Genomic DNA, 17,651 nt, shown 5'->3' with positions numbered 1-17,651 from the left:
TTATGTTTTTTTTAAACTCTAATCTTTTTTTTTTGTTTATTTTTGAGAGAGAGCATGTGTGTGTGCATACATGGGTGAGGGGGCCAGGGAGAGAGGGAGACAGAAGATCTGAAGTTGGCTCTGTGCTGACAGCAGTTAGCCCCACATGAGGGTCAAATTCACAAATAATGAGATCATGACCTGAGCCGAAGTTGGGCACTCAGCCAATTCAGCCACCCAGGTGCTCTCTTGGTCTGTGTTTTAAATGGTTTTGTCTTTTTATTATTCAGTTATGTGTGCTTTATACGTTCTGGATGTAAAGTCCTTTTTCAGATAGATAATTTGCAGATATTTTCTTCATTTTGTGAGTTGTCTTCACTTTCTTGATGTTACTGATTTGTAACACAAGAGTTTTTAATTTTGATGTAGTTTAATTGTGCCGTGTGTGTGTGTGTGTGTGTGTGTGTGTGTGTGTCTTACATATGAAATAGTTGCCTAATCCTAGGTCACAAATATATGATCTTATATTTTTTTAAGAGCTATATAATTTCAACACTTAAATTTATGGCTCTGATCTATTTTCAGTCAGTCTCATACCATTCTTTTACAAATGGATATCCAGTTTTTTGAATACCTTTTGCTGATTCTTCTTTCCCTGATGAATTGCCCTAGCACCTTTATTGAAAATCATTTGACCATGATGTATATAATAAGATTTATTTCTGGACTCTCAGTTTTAGTCTACAAATAAATACCTTTATTTGTATTGATTTGTCCTTATGCTGGTGAATAATTTTATACCACTATACAAAAGAAAAAAAATAGTAACCAGTTATCCATGTTTTGACAGCCTGTGAAATAGTCTGTAAATGAAGATTCTCCTCATTGAGTGTAAATGTATATAACTTTTAAAAATGTGACTTAATTCTCAGCAAATTTATTACAACTGTCTTGGTGTATACATTGCCACATGTTAATGTAGGATAGAATTCTAAATTGCAGTTTGAATTCTTAAGCCAGATTTATGAATGCTGATTCTCCCCTCCCCCCTTTTTTTTCCTTAGCAGCTTGTGGAAAGGCTTTGATAGAACTGGGCAGTAGAGAGGAAAGAGGATTATGCAGAAACCTGAGAGTAATTGAAAGTTTTCTAAATTTCTCTGAAGTGAATACTTGTTAGGTATTTGCGAAGTTGCCTAGGTTATAGCTGGTGTAAACCAAGACACAGTACCTATCTTCAAGGCACTTACAGTTTAATTGAGAAAGACTGTTATGTTTGGTACTGTTTCAGAACTGCTTTGATGGGAAATGTTAGAGTTCTTTTTCCTCAGAGGTTTGTAGTTACTTTTCCACTATTTTTGTGTGCCCATAGGTACTTATGAGAGATCTAGTATCAGTCTCATTTCTTACTCTTTTCTGTTAATAATTTTTAAGGTTTTCTTTTAGGGTAGGTGTGAGGTTTTATTTATCTTCTTAGTGCTGAGTGAGCACTTCTAGTGTAAGGACTCTTGTCCTAAACGTTGGACAGTCTTGGCTGTTATTTCTTCAAATATTGTTTCTCCTTTATTCTATCTGGCTTCTCTTATATTCTGAATAATAGTTTCTGGATCTATTTTTCATGTTTCTTCTTTTTTCTCTGCACTTCGGATTTTTTATTTTACGTGCTGTGTTCTAGGAGAGTGCCTCAGTTCTATTTTACATTTCACGGAGTTGTGCATTAGCTTTGTGTCACAGCTACTTATCACAACTTTCTTTAATCTCACGTTTTTAATTTTGGATATGATTCCTGCTTTTCTTTCTCCGAGGTTCTGAAGTGTTCTTATTTAAAGGTTCCCCCCCCACCCCCTTTGTTTGGACCTTTTAATTTAAACTCTGTTCTCTTAGATGTAAGGATTGATCTTCTCTCGTTTGTGTCAAGATTGTGTAGTTATCTTATGCAACCATGTTCTCTTCCTTATGTTTCATTCACAAATGAGTTGAATGAGCAGCTTATTGGGCAACTCTCTACACTGAAAGCTTGCTACTTGGAACAGACTTGCCTTACCTCCAAGACTTCTCTGTACTTCATTCATCTGGGATATCTTCCAGCCTCTATTCCAGGGAGAACTCTTTCATGTTTTGGGGTTATTTCTCTGAGTTTTATAAACGGGAGATTTCATCCTATTGATTTAAGTTTTCTTGACCATGTGAAATATTTTTTGAATGCTAAGCTTTTACAGGTGGCCAGAAGCCCTTGTACTTAACTAACTTACTACAAGAGGACATGGATGAGGTTGTATGTTTTTGGAAAAATGGCACTAACTGATAAAATAGGAATGAAAGAAGAGAGAGAAACTTCCATGGAAGGTGTTTTACAACTGGCAATGCTGAAGCCCATCCTTAAATACTTAAGAATTTTTATTTGACAGGTTCTGGAGAGTGAGAGGTGTATATTGCTAAAGGATAGAAGGGAAATAGGCTAGGTTAGTTGAAGAGGCAGTGAGGGCCAAGAACCAGAGCTACAGGTAAAATCTAGTTTGCTTGAGCCTTCTTATTAGGATCAATGCCTCATGATAAGTAGGCATTCTAAATTTAGAACTAAAAAGTGTGTGTGTGTATATATACATATATACTTAACCTTAAATTCTGTGAGTTACTTACAAAAGACCATATCACATGGCCATATTTTTATCTTACTAGAGATCTAGAGATTGGCAAGGCATGTCTTGGTAAGTACCACATAGTTTTTTCCTTAGCAATTACTAGGTTGATATTTTACTTGCATTTTCAAATTTGAATAGGAATGACCTGTTCTTCATAAAACCTAACTATAAAATTGGCTGGATGCGACCTTTTTATTTCTGGCATTTTAAATGAACATTTTCTGTCTTTTGGAATAAGTTTTGGTTATTTTTTATGTTTTCCTATGAATTTGTCCTTATGTCTTTAAGATATTTTAGCATAAGAATTATCTATTTTTGGACCTGTATTTACCCCCATTTTCATTTTTGTTATATGTATTTTTTTCCCTGCATTATCTTGCCAGAGGTTTGTGTATTTTATTTTTCAAAGAATCAGCTATTTGATATATTCAGTCGCTTTTATTGATTGTTTGATTCATCCTACTTTTGTTTGTATTAACTTATCTCTGTTTCCCTTAGGCTTGTTTTATTTTCTGATTTCTTAAATTGTATGCTTAGATCATTTATTTGTTCTTGTGTAGTAATGAAAGTACAGTATTTAGTTCTAACTTTTGTTTGCTGTTCCCTATTCATTAGATGAGGCTGTTCACATGTTTTTTTGGGGGAAAAAAAACACTATAAAATTCTTTTGACTCTGAATTCACTTTTTAATGATTGAATTTTAACATACAGAAAAGTACATGAATGAATTATCCCAAAGTGGGCACATCTTTATAACCAACACAGACCAACAGAACCCTATCAGCCTCTAAAATTTCCCTCATAACTATCCCTTCCTGATGGCTACCTCCATTTTTCTGTTCAAAATTGTTAATGATAATGTGACTTCTAACCTCATGGATTAATTTTGCCTATTAGGAACTCTTTATACTCAGAAATATGGATGGTGTTAATTTGGGCCTGGCTCTTTTTTTTTTTGGCTTAACCGTGTGTATGTACTTGTAGTTGATGGATGTTCATGCTGTGTACTATGCCACCACATGCATCTACTACAAAATATCTGTTTCTGTTGATGAATGTTTGGGTTCAACAGATGGTTGAAAAGTCAAAATGTCCTCTTTTTTGTAGGTAATAAAGTATAATAGACATTAAGCTTATTAATTACATTTGAATTTTCTATATCATTTAGTTTTTATTTCTTGATTTCGTAAAGACTTTCTTAGAAAAAGTACTCTTACTTTTTTTTATTTTCTGTAAAACCTCTCAGTATTTCTGTTACATCTCTCCGTATTCTTTTCAATTTCTTCTTTTTTTTTCTTAACAGTTTGTCTTTGTAAAGTTCAACTGTTAATGTTATTTGGCTTATTGGTTTTATCTTAATTAGGAATTAAGTATTTTCTTGGTAGGGGCACGTGGGTGGTTCAATCAATTAAGCATCAGGTCATGATTTCGTGGCTGGTGAGTTCGAGCCCCACATCGGGTCCTGTGCTGACATCTCAGAGACTGGAGCCTGCTTCAGATTCTCCCTCTCTCTGCCTCTTTCCTGCTTGTGCTCTGTCTCTCTCTGTCTCTCTCTGTCTCTGTCTCTCTCTGTCTTTCTCTGTCTCTAAAAAATAAGCATTAAAAAAATGAAAAATGTTTTCTTGGTATAATGAGAGGTTTTTGGTGGAGAGGTAGTACTAAATGAATTATGCTTTTCCTATTCTTCATGACTTAAAAAAAAGAGAAGATAATTCATTAGTATAGCCCTTGCCATAAATGCAGGAATAGTTACGTAGTAATGTTATCCTGTTACCTAGAAGTAAAATTCAGTAACAACAGCAGTTATGTCATTATATACTTCAGTGATGTTTTGAGATACGCTTGCTTTATTAGTACTTTAACTTCAGAAGTGCCTATTAAGAAGTAAACTAAGAGGGAAACTATTATGATTTTCACTTTTTAAAATGAATATATATAATTTAGACATTGTTATGAATTGTGTATTGAAAAATTTTTAAAAACTTGAGTCCTGGCAATTTTCAAAATCTCTAGACAAACAGAACTTTTCAGTTGGTTTAATTTGACATATTTTCTGTGACCTTTTTCACTCTGTTTACATAAGCATAGACATTTTTAAATTTTACTTATTTTTTATTTTAGGGAAAGTGTGCACACGAGTAGGGGAGGGGGCAGCGAGAGGGGTAGAGAGAGAAAGAAAGAAAATCTTAAGCTGTCTCCGTGCTCAGCATGGAGCCTAACGCAGGGCTCGATCCCATAACCCTGGGATCAGCTGAAATTAATTCAGATGCTCAACTGAACGAGCCACCCAGGTGCCCCAAAGTTTTTTTCTTTTTAAATTGAAATGTAATTTACATTTAGTAAATACCTTGTATTTGGTGTGATCAGTTTTGATAAATGCAAATATCTGTAACCCATTTTACAAGTTACAGAACATTTCCCTCATCCCAAGAAGTTTTTATACTTCTACCTTTTCCCAGTCCTCATCCCCACCCACTACTCAACTGCACGCAGCTATTGATACGTTAGTTTTCTGCATTCAGGAATTGGAGTGTACAGAATGTATTTTTGGTTTGTTGTAGTTCAGTTAGCATAGTTTTTGAAATTTATCCATGTTATTGATGGTATTGATCATTCTTATGGCTCTACATTCTTGCCAATCTTGGTTGATACTCTTCTTTGTCATGTTATTCCCTCTAGTGGGTGTGTGGTACGTGAGCATAATTTTTTTTTTTCTGAGAGAGAGAGTGATATAGCATGAGCAGGAGAGGGTCAGAGAGATAGGGAGACACAGAATCCGAAGCAGGCTCCAGGCTCTGAGCAAGCTGTCAGCACAGAGCCCGACGCAGGACTCGAACCCACGAACTGTGAGATCATGACCTGAACTGAAGTCAGATGCTCAACCAACTGAGCCACCCAGGCGCCCCGAGCATAATTTTAATCATAGTGAATAGGCAGTCATTCTCCTACCCCATGGTGTTGGATAAATGAATGATAATTTCTGATCCCGTGTCATAAGACATTGTATAAATAAATACTAGCTTGATTATTTCCTTTGGATGACCAGTCGTTTGTGTTGTTGTAAATTAACTGAGAATTATAAATTAGAAATTATTTAACAGAAACACTCACTTATAGGTAAGCAGACAGACTTGAAAATTAAGGGACTTATTTAATGTTACATACAAAGTTAATGCTGAATGTAGGTATCTTGACTTTGATTTAATGTTTTTGATCTAATGCTTTTTTCCTTTGTTATTTCTGAAATTGTATTTTATTTTCTTTGTAATAATGGATATGAAATGCTTACTTTTTTGTTTCATATTGTTTTTAGGAATTAAAAAAATTTTCTTTTTAAGTTTATTTGTTATGAGAGAGAGTGAGCGAGCAGGGGAGGGGCAGAGAGAGAGGAGGTAGAGTTCTAAGAAGGCTCTGCACTGTCAGCACTGAGCTTGACTTGGGGCTCAGACTCAAAAATGTGAGATCATGAGCTGAGCCAAAACCAAGAGTTAGATGCTTAACCAACTGAGCCACCCAGGCACCACCCCCCTGCCTTTTTTAAATGTTTATTTGGAGAGGGAGAGGGAGAGAGAGAGAATCACAAGCAGGCTCTGTGCTGTCAGCGCAGAGCCTGATGGAGGGCTCAGTCCCCTGCACTGTGAGATCATGACCTGAGCCCAAACCAAGAGTCAGAGTCTCAACTGACTGAGCCTCCCAGGCACCCCTAAATTCCCTTTTTTCCTAGTGTTCTTTTTTGCCTTTATAATTGTTAATGGAACAAGACCAAAAGAAAAGGAAGTATAAAGGTGGGAACAACTCTGATAAACTTGCAGTTGAAGGTATCATAATAAGCTCTTTTAACTAGTTTCTTCTCATTTGAGTTTCAGAATGAATTTGAATCCTATTTAATTCTGCCTAATGTTTCTAGGTATGCAGGTGCCTTGAGAGCTTCAGGGGAAATGGCTTCAGCACAATATATTACTGCAGGTCAGTATCTTAAATATACTTCTTTTTGAGAGGGCAGTGTAGTATTCAAAAAGTGTTATTTTTCACTCATAGTTTGTTTAGTAGCTTTCAGTTTACAAAATGTGTTTTGTAAAATATTGTCTCATTAAAATCAGAGTACTTATACTTACATTTTATTTTATTATCCAAATTATAAACCATTGATGTCTGTCTTTTCTGGAAAAACATTCTTTGGGTTTTTTGGAATAAATTTAATTTTGGCCTTAAGTTCTATTAGTAAGACATATCTCTGGGGATAGCCAGAGGTAGGTTTTATTATAGTTGATGCAGCCATTATAAGAGAGAGTCTAGTGTTAGTGTAAGAAGGTGGTGTATGAAGTATGGGGAGAAACAAGTTCTTAAAGCATGGGAGTAACATTTCTTCATTACATGAGACCATTCGTTTTGGGACGGTTTTACAAGTGAATACTTTAAGTCATTGGGTTAGATTGATAAGCTATTTTTATGGCTGCATCTCTTTTTTTGTTTGTAACAGCTTAATCGAGATACAGTTCACATACCATACAATTTATGCACTTAAAGTGCACAATTCGTCTTTTAGTAGCCTCAGAGTTGTGCAGCCACCACCACAGGTCCATTTTAGAACATTTCATCACTTTGAAAAAGAAACTCTGTAACCTTTAACAGTCACCCTATTTTCCCATCTCCACCCCCAGCCTTTACAGCCCCCCAGCCTTTACAGCCACTCAGCTGTAAAGACTGACAGCTACTGTCAGTCTCCAGATTGCCTATTCTGGATTTTTGACAAAAATGGAGCTTATAATATATGGTTTTTTTGGAGTGGCTTCTTTCACTTAGAATGTTTTCAAGGTTCATCCACAATGTAGTACGTATTAGTGCTTGATTCCTTATTGCTGAAAAAGATTCCATTGTAGGGATATATTGTATTTCATTTGTCCTTTCATCAGTGATAGGCATTTGGGTGGTTTCCACTTTTGACTTGTAAGTATTGCTAAAAACTTTTACAAGCATTTCTTTGGACATGATTTTTACTTCTCTTGGGTATATATCTGCGAGTGAAATTGCTGGGTCATATGGTAACTATACACTAATTTTTGGGGAATTGCCAGGCTGTTTTCCAAAGCAGCTGCATCATTTTATATTTCTTCTAGCATGAAGTGAGGGTTCCCATTTTTCTGTATTGTTAATAATACTTGGTATTGTCTGTCTTTGATTATAGCCTGCCTACGGGTGTGAAGTGATATCTCTTTGTGGTCAGCTGCTAATTTGTAATACTATGAAAACAGTATGTTTCTTTGTGTCATTTGTAGTTAGAGATTTTTCCTTTGACCATTTTTGTTCCTGAAAGGTTTAATTTGTTGGAACTTTTTAATGAGGAAAATATTATCATTTTTATCTAGTTTACTTGTTTGCTTTTGTATCTGAGAGTAACTTGGAATTTCAGCAACTTTTCCATTATCCTCTAAGAGGCTTGCAGTATTGATGAGATGGAAGATACTGTTTTTCATTTTTAAATCTTACTTTGTGTTAACTTTTTTTAATGTTTATTTAGTTTTAAGAGAGAGACAGAGACAGAGTGCGAGCAGGGGAGGGGCAGAGAGAGAGGATGACAGAGATTCTGAAGCAGGCTCCAGGCTCTAAGCTGTCAGTACAGAGCCCGACTTGGGCCTCAAACTCCTGAGCCATGAGATCATGACCTGAGTCAAAGTTGGATACTTAACTGACTGAGCCACCCAGGTGCCCATGTGCTAATTTTTAAAAAATGTTTATTTATTTATTTTGAGAGAGAGACAGAGTGTGAGCGGGGAGGGCATTGAGAGAGAGGAGGGAGGGAGAATCCTGAGCAGGCTCCTCACTGTCAGCACAGAGCCCCATGTGGGATTCGAATCCATGTCATGGGAGATCATGACCTGAGCTGAAACCAAGAGTTGGATGCTTAACTGACTGAACCACCCAAGGACCCCTGTTTTGTGCTAAATTTAACTTTACAGAACAGTTCTAAGAATTCACCAATTACTAACTTTTTGTCATACCTGGCTCATTGTCTGTAACCATGTTTTTTTGTTTTTGTTTTTTTGTTTTCTTTTTTTGAACCTTCAAGAGTAAGGTGCAGACATCCTGGCTGATTGCTGAATACTTCAGTATGTATTTCCCAAGAATAAGGACATTCATAATCACAAGACAATTATCATTTTTCAGAATCTAGGAGTTTAACATGCATAAAGTACTCTAAAGTACAGACTACTTAAATTTTGGCAGTTGATCCAGTATTCCCATTATAAAGTTCTTTTCTTTGGGAGCCAGTTTAGGATCACATGTTGTATTTAGTTGTTGCGTCTTACTAGTCTCTTTCAATGTATAGTGCATTTTTGACCTTTTTCTTTCAAACTAATGAAATACTTTGAGATGCCCTGTTTATGGTATATATTAAATTTTAAATCATTTTTTGAGTAATGTGTAATTTAAAGTGTTACTATAATTTAGGTTTGTTTTAAAAATCATAAGATTGGTAGTGAAGTTTAATTTTTGCTCTCTCTTGAAAAAAAATTTTTTTTAAATGTTTTATTTGTTTCTGAGAGAGCGTGAGCAGGGGAGGGTCAGAGAGAGAGGGAGATACAGAATCCGAAGCAGCCTTCAGGCTCTGAGCTAGCTGTCAGCACAGTGCCCGGCGCGGGGCTCAAACCCAAGAACCATGAGATCATGACCTTAGCTGAAGTCGGATGCTTAACTGACTGTACCACCCAGGTGCCCCAGAAAAAAACATTTTTAAACACCACGTTGTCTTATTTGGGAACATTTTATGGAGCACTGGCTTTGTCCTGAGATGTATTTACTGGGCTTCAGTTTGTATATGATAATGGTGGATAACATTTCACATATTCGTTAACAAAATGAGTCCAGCCTGGAATTTTTAATAAGGGCAATGTGTGAAAAGTAGGGAGTCTGCAGAGTAGGAGTATTCTGAACTCCCAGAGCAGGCCTGAGTCCATGACCATGAGATTTTATGAATGTGAGGGAGGATAGCAGAGGGAAGACTTTTAAGAAGGCAAATTAGCTTCAATTCTTAACTATTCAGTAGAGTTAGGATGTATGTTTAACAGATCTTAATATTTAGGAGTTGAGTAGTTGGGAACTAAGTATGCGCTGAAGAGGAGGTTGGTTGGGAGTGGTGGCCTGACAGTGGCTTAGTACCAAAACAGTAACATCAGCCTGTTTAATCTCTAGACAGAGGTTATGTGTTCTCTGTGTTGAATGAATATACCATGCTTTGTTTTAGAAGACAAAGGCTGGCAAGGAGAGAGACAGAGGGTCAGGGGTCAGAAGTTGTTTATAGTTAGTGCATTATAAAGTCTTTAGGTCAATTCGTTAAGTTTTAAAAACAAATCTTTTTCTTACTTGCAATCTGAAAACTACAAAAGGAGTTGATATACTTAAAATTTTTTTATGTTATTATTTAAAAAAATTTTTAATGTTTTTTAATTTATTTCTGAGAGAGAGAGAGACAGCGTGAGCAGGGGAGGGTCAGAGAGAGAGGGAGACACAGAATCTGAAGCAAGATCCAGGCTCTGAGCTAGCTGTCAGCAGAGCCCGATTTGGGGCTCGAACCCACAAACTGTGAGATCATGACCTGAGCTGAAGTTGGGTGCTTAACCGACTGAGCCATCCAGGCGCCCCTAATGTTTATTATTTTTGAGAGAGAGACAGAGTGGGAGCGGGGAAGGGACAGAGAGAGAGGGAGACACAGAATCTGAAGCAGGCTCCAGGCTCTGAGCTGTCGGCACAAAGCACGATGTAGGGCTTGAACTCATGAACTGTGAGATCATGACCTGAGCCAAAGTCAGAGGTTAACCGACTGAGCCACCCAGGTGCCCCAAGGAGTAGATGTACTCAAAAGTACTCAGCGGTTTTGGGTTTGTATTAATCTGGAATCAATTTATATTAACCAGTATTAAATATGTCCCTGTTTTACTAAGCAGTGTTTGCTTTGTTTTTTAAGCCCTTAGAGATTTGTTTGATTCCATGGATAAAACATCTTCTAGTATTCCACCTATTATCCTACTGCAATTTTTGCACATGGCTTTCCCACAGTTTGCAGAGAAGGGCGAACAAGGACAGTATCTTCAACAGGTAAACAGGGCAAGGTTCTGGGGTTTTCACTTTGTAAATGTAAAACCTAGGTGTTGTACACTTACCATATTTATTTGAATTTCCAAATACACTCCGGTTATCAGTCTTCTCTGGTCCATACTGTCATTATCTCTTGCCTGGAGTGGTCTCTGTTAACTGATCATCTCGCTTCTGCTTTTGTCATCTGCAGTGTTTCTCCACACAACCTTTAGAGTCCCTTTTAAACTGTAAATAGGCTTATGTTGGTCTCTTGTTATTGTCTCTTAGTGATTTTCTATCCCAATCCTGAATAATCTTGCTCCTGGCTGCGTCTCTGAGTTCACCATGTGCCACTCTCCCCCTTGCTTATTACCTTGGCTCTCCTGTACAGTGGCTTCATTGCAATTTTTTAAACCCTCCACACATCCTCTTTCTGTAGGGTCTTTGACTTTCAGATCAGTGCATGGCTTGCTTCCTCACCTCGTTTAGGTCTTCTGGCTCAAATGTCCAGGCATCAGAGAAGCTTTCTTGACTATCCTATTGAAATAGCACACTTCCTTTCCCCTCATCACTTTCTGCTTCCATATTGCTTTTATTTTTTCTTTGTATCTCTTCTCTTAAGGTGAATTTATGTTACATTTTATTTATATCCCCCTTGAGAACTTCTTCTGTTTTGGTCACTGCTGTGTTCATTCTTAGTGTCTCAAGCAGTGTTTAGCATAAGGTGGAGCTCAGTGAACCTCTCTTGAATGAATGAATAAATATTCTGGAATTCTTCATTGTTTTGAAGATCATATAATATCTCATTTGACTTAATATTTTTAAATAAAAATAGCTTTCTTCCCTTTCCCTAAGGAAACTGTAATCCTTTTGGAAGGATCTTAAAAAAGATAAAACACTTACAGCCAGGATTATTTACTGTGTCATTTTAAAATTACAGGATGCTAATGAATGTTGGATACAAATGATGCGAGTATTGCAACAGAAATTGGAAGCCATAGAAGATGATTCTGTTAAAGAGGTGATTGAAATCTATTTGTGCTTATAGACTTCCATTATACCTTGATTTCACCCCCCTCGCCAATTCCAAAGGCTTAATAAATTTGTCTTAATACACATGTGCTTGAGTACTGTAAATGTTCAGTCCCATAGTTGGAATTTGAAGGCCTGCATTTGACACTTGAATGCAGTGTATTTGTTAAACATAATTGATATTTTTGAGCATCTACAGTCTTTTGGTAATGTTTTTTGAACAGAAGGATTTTACAGAAAGGGCTTACATTCTGAAAAGCTTAAATATGTAATTACTAAACTGGATTATGTAGGAAGAAATATACATTAGTATCTATATAAAGTAAATTAGGAATTTTTGTTTTAATTTTTGCAGACAGATTCTTCATCTGCATCAGCAGTGACACCTTCTAAAAAGAAAAGTTTAATTGATCAGTTCTTCGGAGTTGAGTTTGAAACTACGTATCCTTATGAACCAAGATTTGTAGAGACTGTACTCATAACTTACTAGAAGTGAATTGGTATCAGTAGCATTGTTGACTGTTTGACGTGGTGGGTGGGGTATGAAGAGAAATTCTTCAGAGGTTTTATGCCTGAAAAATGTGGCGAAACTTAGGAGTTTGGAAAAATACACACATTAGAGTAATCCTAATATTTAGGTAAGTGTATACTTTGAAGATATTCATTATTTTTTCCTAAGAACATCTTTAGTGGAGTCGACCTCATTAATTCACTTCATAGAGAATTAATTTTTAATTGTATGAAATAATGCATCAGACAGATTATAAACATGAGATTGAGACAATAAAACATGAATTCATGAATTTGGGGAAGGACTGTTTTCTTGGTCATGGGTAGAAACTTATAGATTTCTGTTTGTGTCTTAGTGTTAAAACCATTTTAAAACTATGAGTACCAAACATTTACTTACAGTTTATCCTATTGCATACCCGTTACTCATATTGTTGGTAAGTCAATGAAGCACTTTTAAGTATGTTGAAATGAATTTACTTGGAAACCAAAATGTTTTAAATACCAGTGAATGATGCTATTAAATTTTTTAAATTCCAGTATAGTTAACATACAGTATTATATTAGATTCAGGTGTATAATATAGCAATTCAGCAGTTCTGTACATTACTCAGTGCTCATTCTCCTATTTCACCCACATCCTCTCTAGTAACCATCAGTTTGTTCTCTGTAGCTAAGAGGCTGTTTCTTGGTTTGTCTTTCTTCTTTTGTTTCTTAAATTCCACATATGAGTGAAATCATATGGTATTTGTCTTTCTCTGACAGACTTATTTCACTTAGCGTGATAGCCTAGATCATCAGTGTTGTTGCAAATCTCAAGATTTCAGTCTTTTTTATGGCTGAATAATATTCCTGTGTGTGTGTGTGTGTGTGTGTGTGTGTGTGTGTGTGTACACATATATACATATATATACCACATCTTTATCCATTTATCCATCAATTGGGCTACTTCCATAATTTGGCTGTTGTAAATAATGCAATAAACATGGGAGTGCATATATGTCTTTTTGAATTAGTGTTTCCATAGTCTGTGGATAAATACCTAGTAGTGGAATTACTGGATCACATGGTTGTTCTATTCTGTGTTACACCGTGGCTGCACCAGCATGCATTCCCACCAACAAACAGTTCACTAGGGTTCCTTTTTCTCCACATCCTTGCCAACACTTTTGATTTTAGCCATTCTGACAGATGTGAGGTGATACTGTGGGTTTGATTGGCATTTCCCTGATGATTAGTAACGACCATCTTTTCATGTATTGGCTATCTGTATATCTGCTTTTGAGGAACGTCTATTTATGTCTTCTGCCCATTTTTAATTGGATTTTTTTTTTTTTTTGGTGTTGTAGAAGTTCTTCATATATTTTGAATACTAACCCTTTATTGGCTTTGTCATTTGCAGATATTAATGCTATTGCTTTTAATAGCATTAGGATAATTTATTATATTCAAGATAATATAACAAATTGAATGCCTGTTGGTATATTCCTTATCTTATTTCTCAAGCATGAAATGTACAGAATCTGAAGAAGAAGAAGTCACTAAAGGGAAGGAAAATCAGCTTCAGCTTAGCTGTTTTATCAATCAAGAAGTCAAGTATCTTTTTACAGGACTTAAATTGGTAAGCTCAGTTACAGTTGATTCTAATTATAAATGGATTCTCTATTTGCAGATGCATCTACTTACTAAAATTTATTTTTACCTCCTAATATTAATACTTGTGGTGCTTTCATGGTCATTTGGAGACATGTTCCAGAGTGGCAAAAATTTTGAGTTGCTGGACACAGTCTCACCTGAGGTCCAAAAGGTGATGCTCTGCTTTCTTGTTTCAGCTCATGCTATAAGCAAGTCACCTTTCACAGTAATTTTAGTACCACTTTTTTTTTTTTTTTTTTTGGCATTTTGTGCTTTATGTTGGTGATTTGCTGTTTAAAATGGCCTTGAGCCAAAGTGCTGAAGTGCTGTCTAGTGTTCTAAGTCCAAGAAGACCGTGTGTCAATGTTTGTTACATAAGCCTTAAGGAGAAAATGTTTGCTAGATAAGCTTTGTTCAGGGATGAATTATAGTGTAGTTGGCTGTGAAGAGGATGTTAATGTGTCAACATATGCTGTTATTAAATGGAAACACACATGACCACAGGGTTGTGTGTTGTTATGTAATAGGTTGGCAAAAATGTTGTGACCAGAGGCTTGCAGGAGGCCCTAGGGTATTATGATGAGGGTGTATTAGTAATGATGAGTTATAAACTGGGATTGCACTATGCAAATCAGACCATGTGGGTCCTCTGCCACTGCATCGGTATTGCAGTTGAGGCCCCAGAATGTAAGTGACTTAATTAGTTTGTGGCAGAGCCAGGTCTAGAACTTGATAACTGTCATTATCCAATTCTTACTCCTTCCCCATTTCCATATTGCAGAATGCATTCTTTAATGAGAAGATTGATAAAATTTAAAAATTTTACTTGCTAATTTAGTACTTTGATTTGGTTTGGGAAATATATACATGTCTTGAAGATAGGCAGTGAATTGAGGAAGGGATTGCATTGATAAACAAGATAATTTGTCATCAGGGAGTTCCCATCTACAGTTTTTGGATAAGATTGGTTGGGGGGGTTGGTAAATGTGGACTTAAGAGGCAAATTAAAAGTAATATTCTGTGCTCTGTGATACTGAAGGGGGGTTGTAATGATGCCTAATGGCTTTTAAGAGAAGTTTTATTTTAAAAGCTTACAAATAAAAGCTAACCACTAAGAGTCCTATAACAGATCATGATGTGTAAGTTTCAAGGCATCAAATCATGAAGTATATAAAGGTAATTGGTGACTATAGAATGGAATGAAATGCTTTGGCAAGAACTCTCCAGGACGATATTTTTCTTCATAATTTTATAAAATATTGGAAAAGCTAAATGTCCTTGACTCTTCTAAAATGATAGTGGATTGGTAATTCATATACCTTGCCTGATGAATAACATCACACCAGATGTGCTTTCTTGAAGAGCATGTATTTAACAGATACTGTATTGTTTTGCCCATTTTTTAAATAATTTCTAAAAGATGTGTATGTATTTATTTTGAGAGAGAGTGAGTGAGTGGGGGAGAGGCAGAGAGAGAGTTTGATAGAGAATCCCAAGCAGGCTCTGCACTGCCATCACAGAGCCTGATGCAGGGCTCGAACCCATGAACCATGAGATCATGATCTGAGCTGAAATTAAGAATTGGATGCTTAACCAACTGAGCCACTCAGGCACCCCATGTTGCCCATTTTTTAGATGCTTTATTATCATTTGTTCTGATTATTCTAGAATAATTTGGCCCCATATTTCTTTACGGTTTTTGCTGAGGAATAAACTTGATTAAATGTTCAGCTATATAGTAATTCCTTTTGTAATATGATTAGTAATTTTTAAAAATTAAAAAATATTTTACACAAGTAATATTTTTATAGTAAACATTAGCAATAAATTGTTTTAACTCAAATTTCTTGTATATTAAATGTTTTTATAAAGCAGAGCACATTAGTGGGTTTTTTTTGATATGAGAAATAGTAGCTAATGTTTATTGAACATAGAATATATGCCAAATGGTTGTCCATGTTTTCTACACATATCAACTCATGTAATTCTAACAATAGCACTGTGATACGTATGTTCCTATTATCATTTCCATATGATGTACAGAGGGGTAACTGCCTTGCTGAGTATTACATAGGCTGTAAGAAATGGAAAAGCAGACATGATGCTTAAGATATGTTGGGAAGCCTGGGTGGCTCAGTTCATTAAACTTTGGACTTTGGCTCAGGGCATGATCTCACAGCTCATGGGTTTGAGCCCCACGTCAGGCTCTGTGCTGCTAGCTCAGAGCCTGGAGCCTGTTTTAGATTCTGTGTCTCCCTCTCTCTCTGCCCCTTCGCCATTCACACTCCGTCTCTCTCTCTCAAAAATAAACATTAAAAAAATATGTATAATGGCTAAATGCTTTCCGCATTTGTTAGATTAACAGGTTTTCTCTGTGATGACTTTTCTCCTATTTAATAGTGATTGGTTGGTTCTAGAAGGCTTTTATTCATAAAGCATAAAGAGCAAGGGTTTCCTGCATTCTCTTAATTGTCCTCTAATGAGAATATTCTGATAATCTGTATGTAGACAGAAGCCATAAAAGTCTTTTTTATGTTATATAAAATACAGTGTAAACTCAGAATATGAGCAACCCTTGGGTCACAATTTAAAAACTTCAAACATTACTTATATTCTGAGGAGTTCACACCAGTATAAATTATTTGATGTCTCTTAAGAACTGAACTGAATCTAAAAGCGTTCCTACATTGTCTTCATTCAGGTGATTTTTTTTAGCAGTATAAATCCATTGTCATATATTGTCTAAAAGAATTAAAAGAGTGATTCCAGGGGCACGTGGCTGGCTTAATCAGTAGTGCATGTGATTCTTGATCCTAAAGATCATTAGCTCAAGCCCCACTTTGGGCATAGAACTCACTTAAAAAAAAAAAAAAGTGTGTTTTTACAATGCAGAAAAATTTTTTTAAAACTAAAAATGTTTGGTCTTCCGTTACATTCTTTTTTTTCTTTGTTTTTTTTTTAAGCGACTTCAGGAGGAAATCACCAAACAGTCTCCGACATTGCAAAGAAATGCTTTATACATCAAATCTGTAAGTTGTGCATTCCTTTTGACATCAAATCCATTTTGATGAGAGGTTTCCAGTTAATGTTACCCAGTCTTTGCTTTTAACCAAACCGAGGAGTTAAAAACTTGTGTAGTATTTGCGTGTGATAGGATTTCTTTATTTTTTCTTCTCAGTCCAAGATCAGCCGACTACCTGCTTACTTGACTATTCAGATGGTTCGATTTTTTTATAAAGAGAAGGAATCTGTGAATGCTAAAGTTCTTAAGGTTAGTAATGAGCTTTAGTATAATAAAATATTATAATTCTTTGATGGAAATCCCTGAATTACAGTAGGTTTCTTCCTTTAGGGATAAACTTTCTTCAAAATACTATAAGGGAGGTTATTAACATTAGATAAGTGGTTCTTAATTAACCAAGACTGTGTATTGGAATTATCTGTTGTCCTTTTTTAAATCCTACACATGCCTGACTTTCACCACCAGCACCCCCAGCACTGATTAAATAGGCCCTGAGGTCTGAGAATTTTTGCGAAAGATTTCCAGTTAATTCTGATGGATGCCCTTCACTCCCCAGAAACACTGCTCTAGAGTAGATCCTCAACTCTATAGATATTGACCCAGCAGGTTTGAGGGTTGAGAGTGTGTGGTAGGGGGCATTATAACACACTGCACTCTCTATTAGTGCAATAATTGTAATCTCTTTAGTAAGAGCCAGCCTTATGATATAGCTGTTTTATGGAACTATAGCTCTGCTACATATCTGCAGTCTTTGATCCTTG

The 17,651-nt window shown here is 36.0% G+C and overlaps 1 protein-coding gene across 1 annotated transcript in view; it reads left to right on the top strand.

Moving 5' to 3' along the window:
* Positions 1-17,651, top strand: part of USP14 (ubiquitin specific peptidase 14) — a 39,860-nt gene that overhangs the window by 16,574 nt on the left and 5,635 nt on the right. The window contains exons 5-11 of the mRNA XM_077778211.1: positions 6,526-6,584; positions 10,582-10,712; positions 11,632-11,712; positions 12,079-12,164; positions 13,740-13,854; positions 16,832-16,897; positions 17,047-17,139. Coding sequence (XP_077634337.1) covers positions 6,526-6,584; positions 10,582-10,712; positions 11,632-11,712; positions 12,079-12,164; positions 13,740-13,854; positions 16,832-16,897; positions 17,047-17,139 — 631 coding nt within the window. The remainder of the gene's footprint in view (positions 1-6,525; positions 6,585-10,581; positions 10,713-11,631; positions 11,713-12,078; positions 12,165-13,739; positions 13,855-16,831; positions 16,898-17,046; positions 17,140-17,651) is intronic.

The sequence above is a fragment of the Crocuta crocuta genome, unplaced genomic scaffold, assembly GCF_008692635.1.
Source record: "Crocuta crocuta isolate KB4526 unplaced genomic scaffold, BGI_CrCroc_1.0 scaffold26, whole genome shotgun sequence".
Lineage (NCBI taxonomy): Eukaryota > Metazoa > Chordata > Mammalia > Carnivora > Hyaenidae > Crocuta > Crocuta crocuta.
This window is presented reverse-complemented; position numbering and strand designations above follow the sequence as displayed.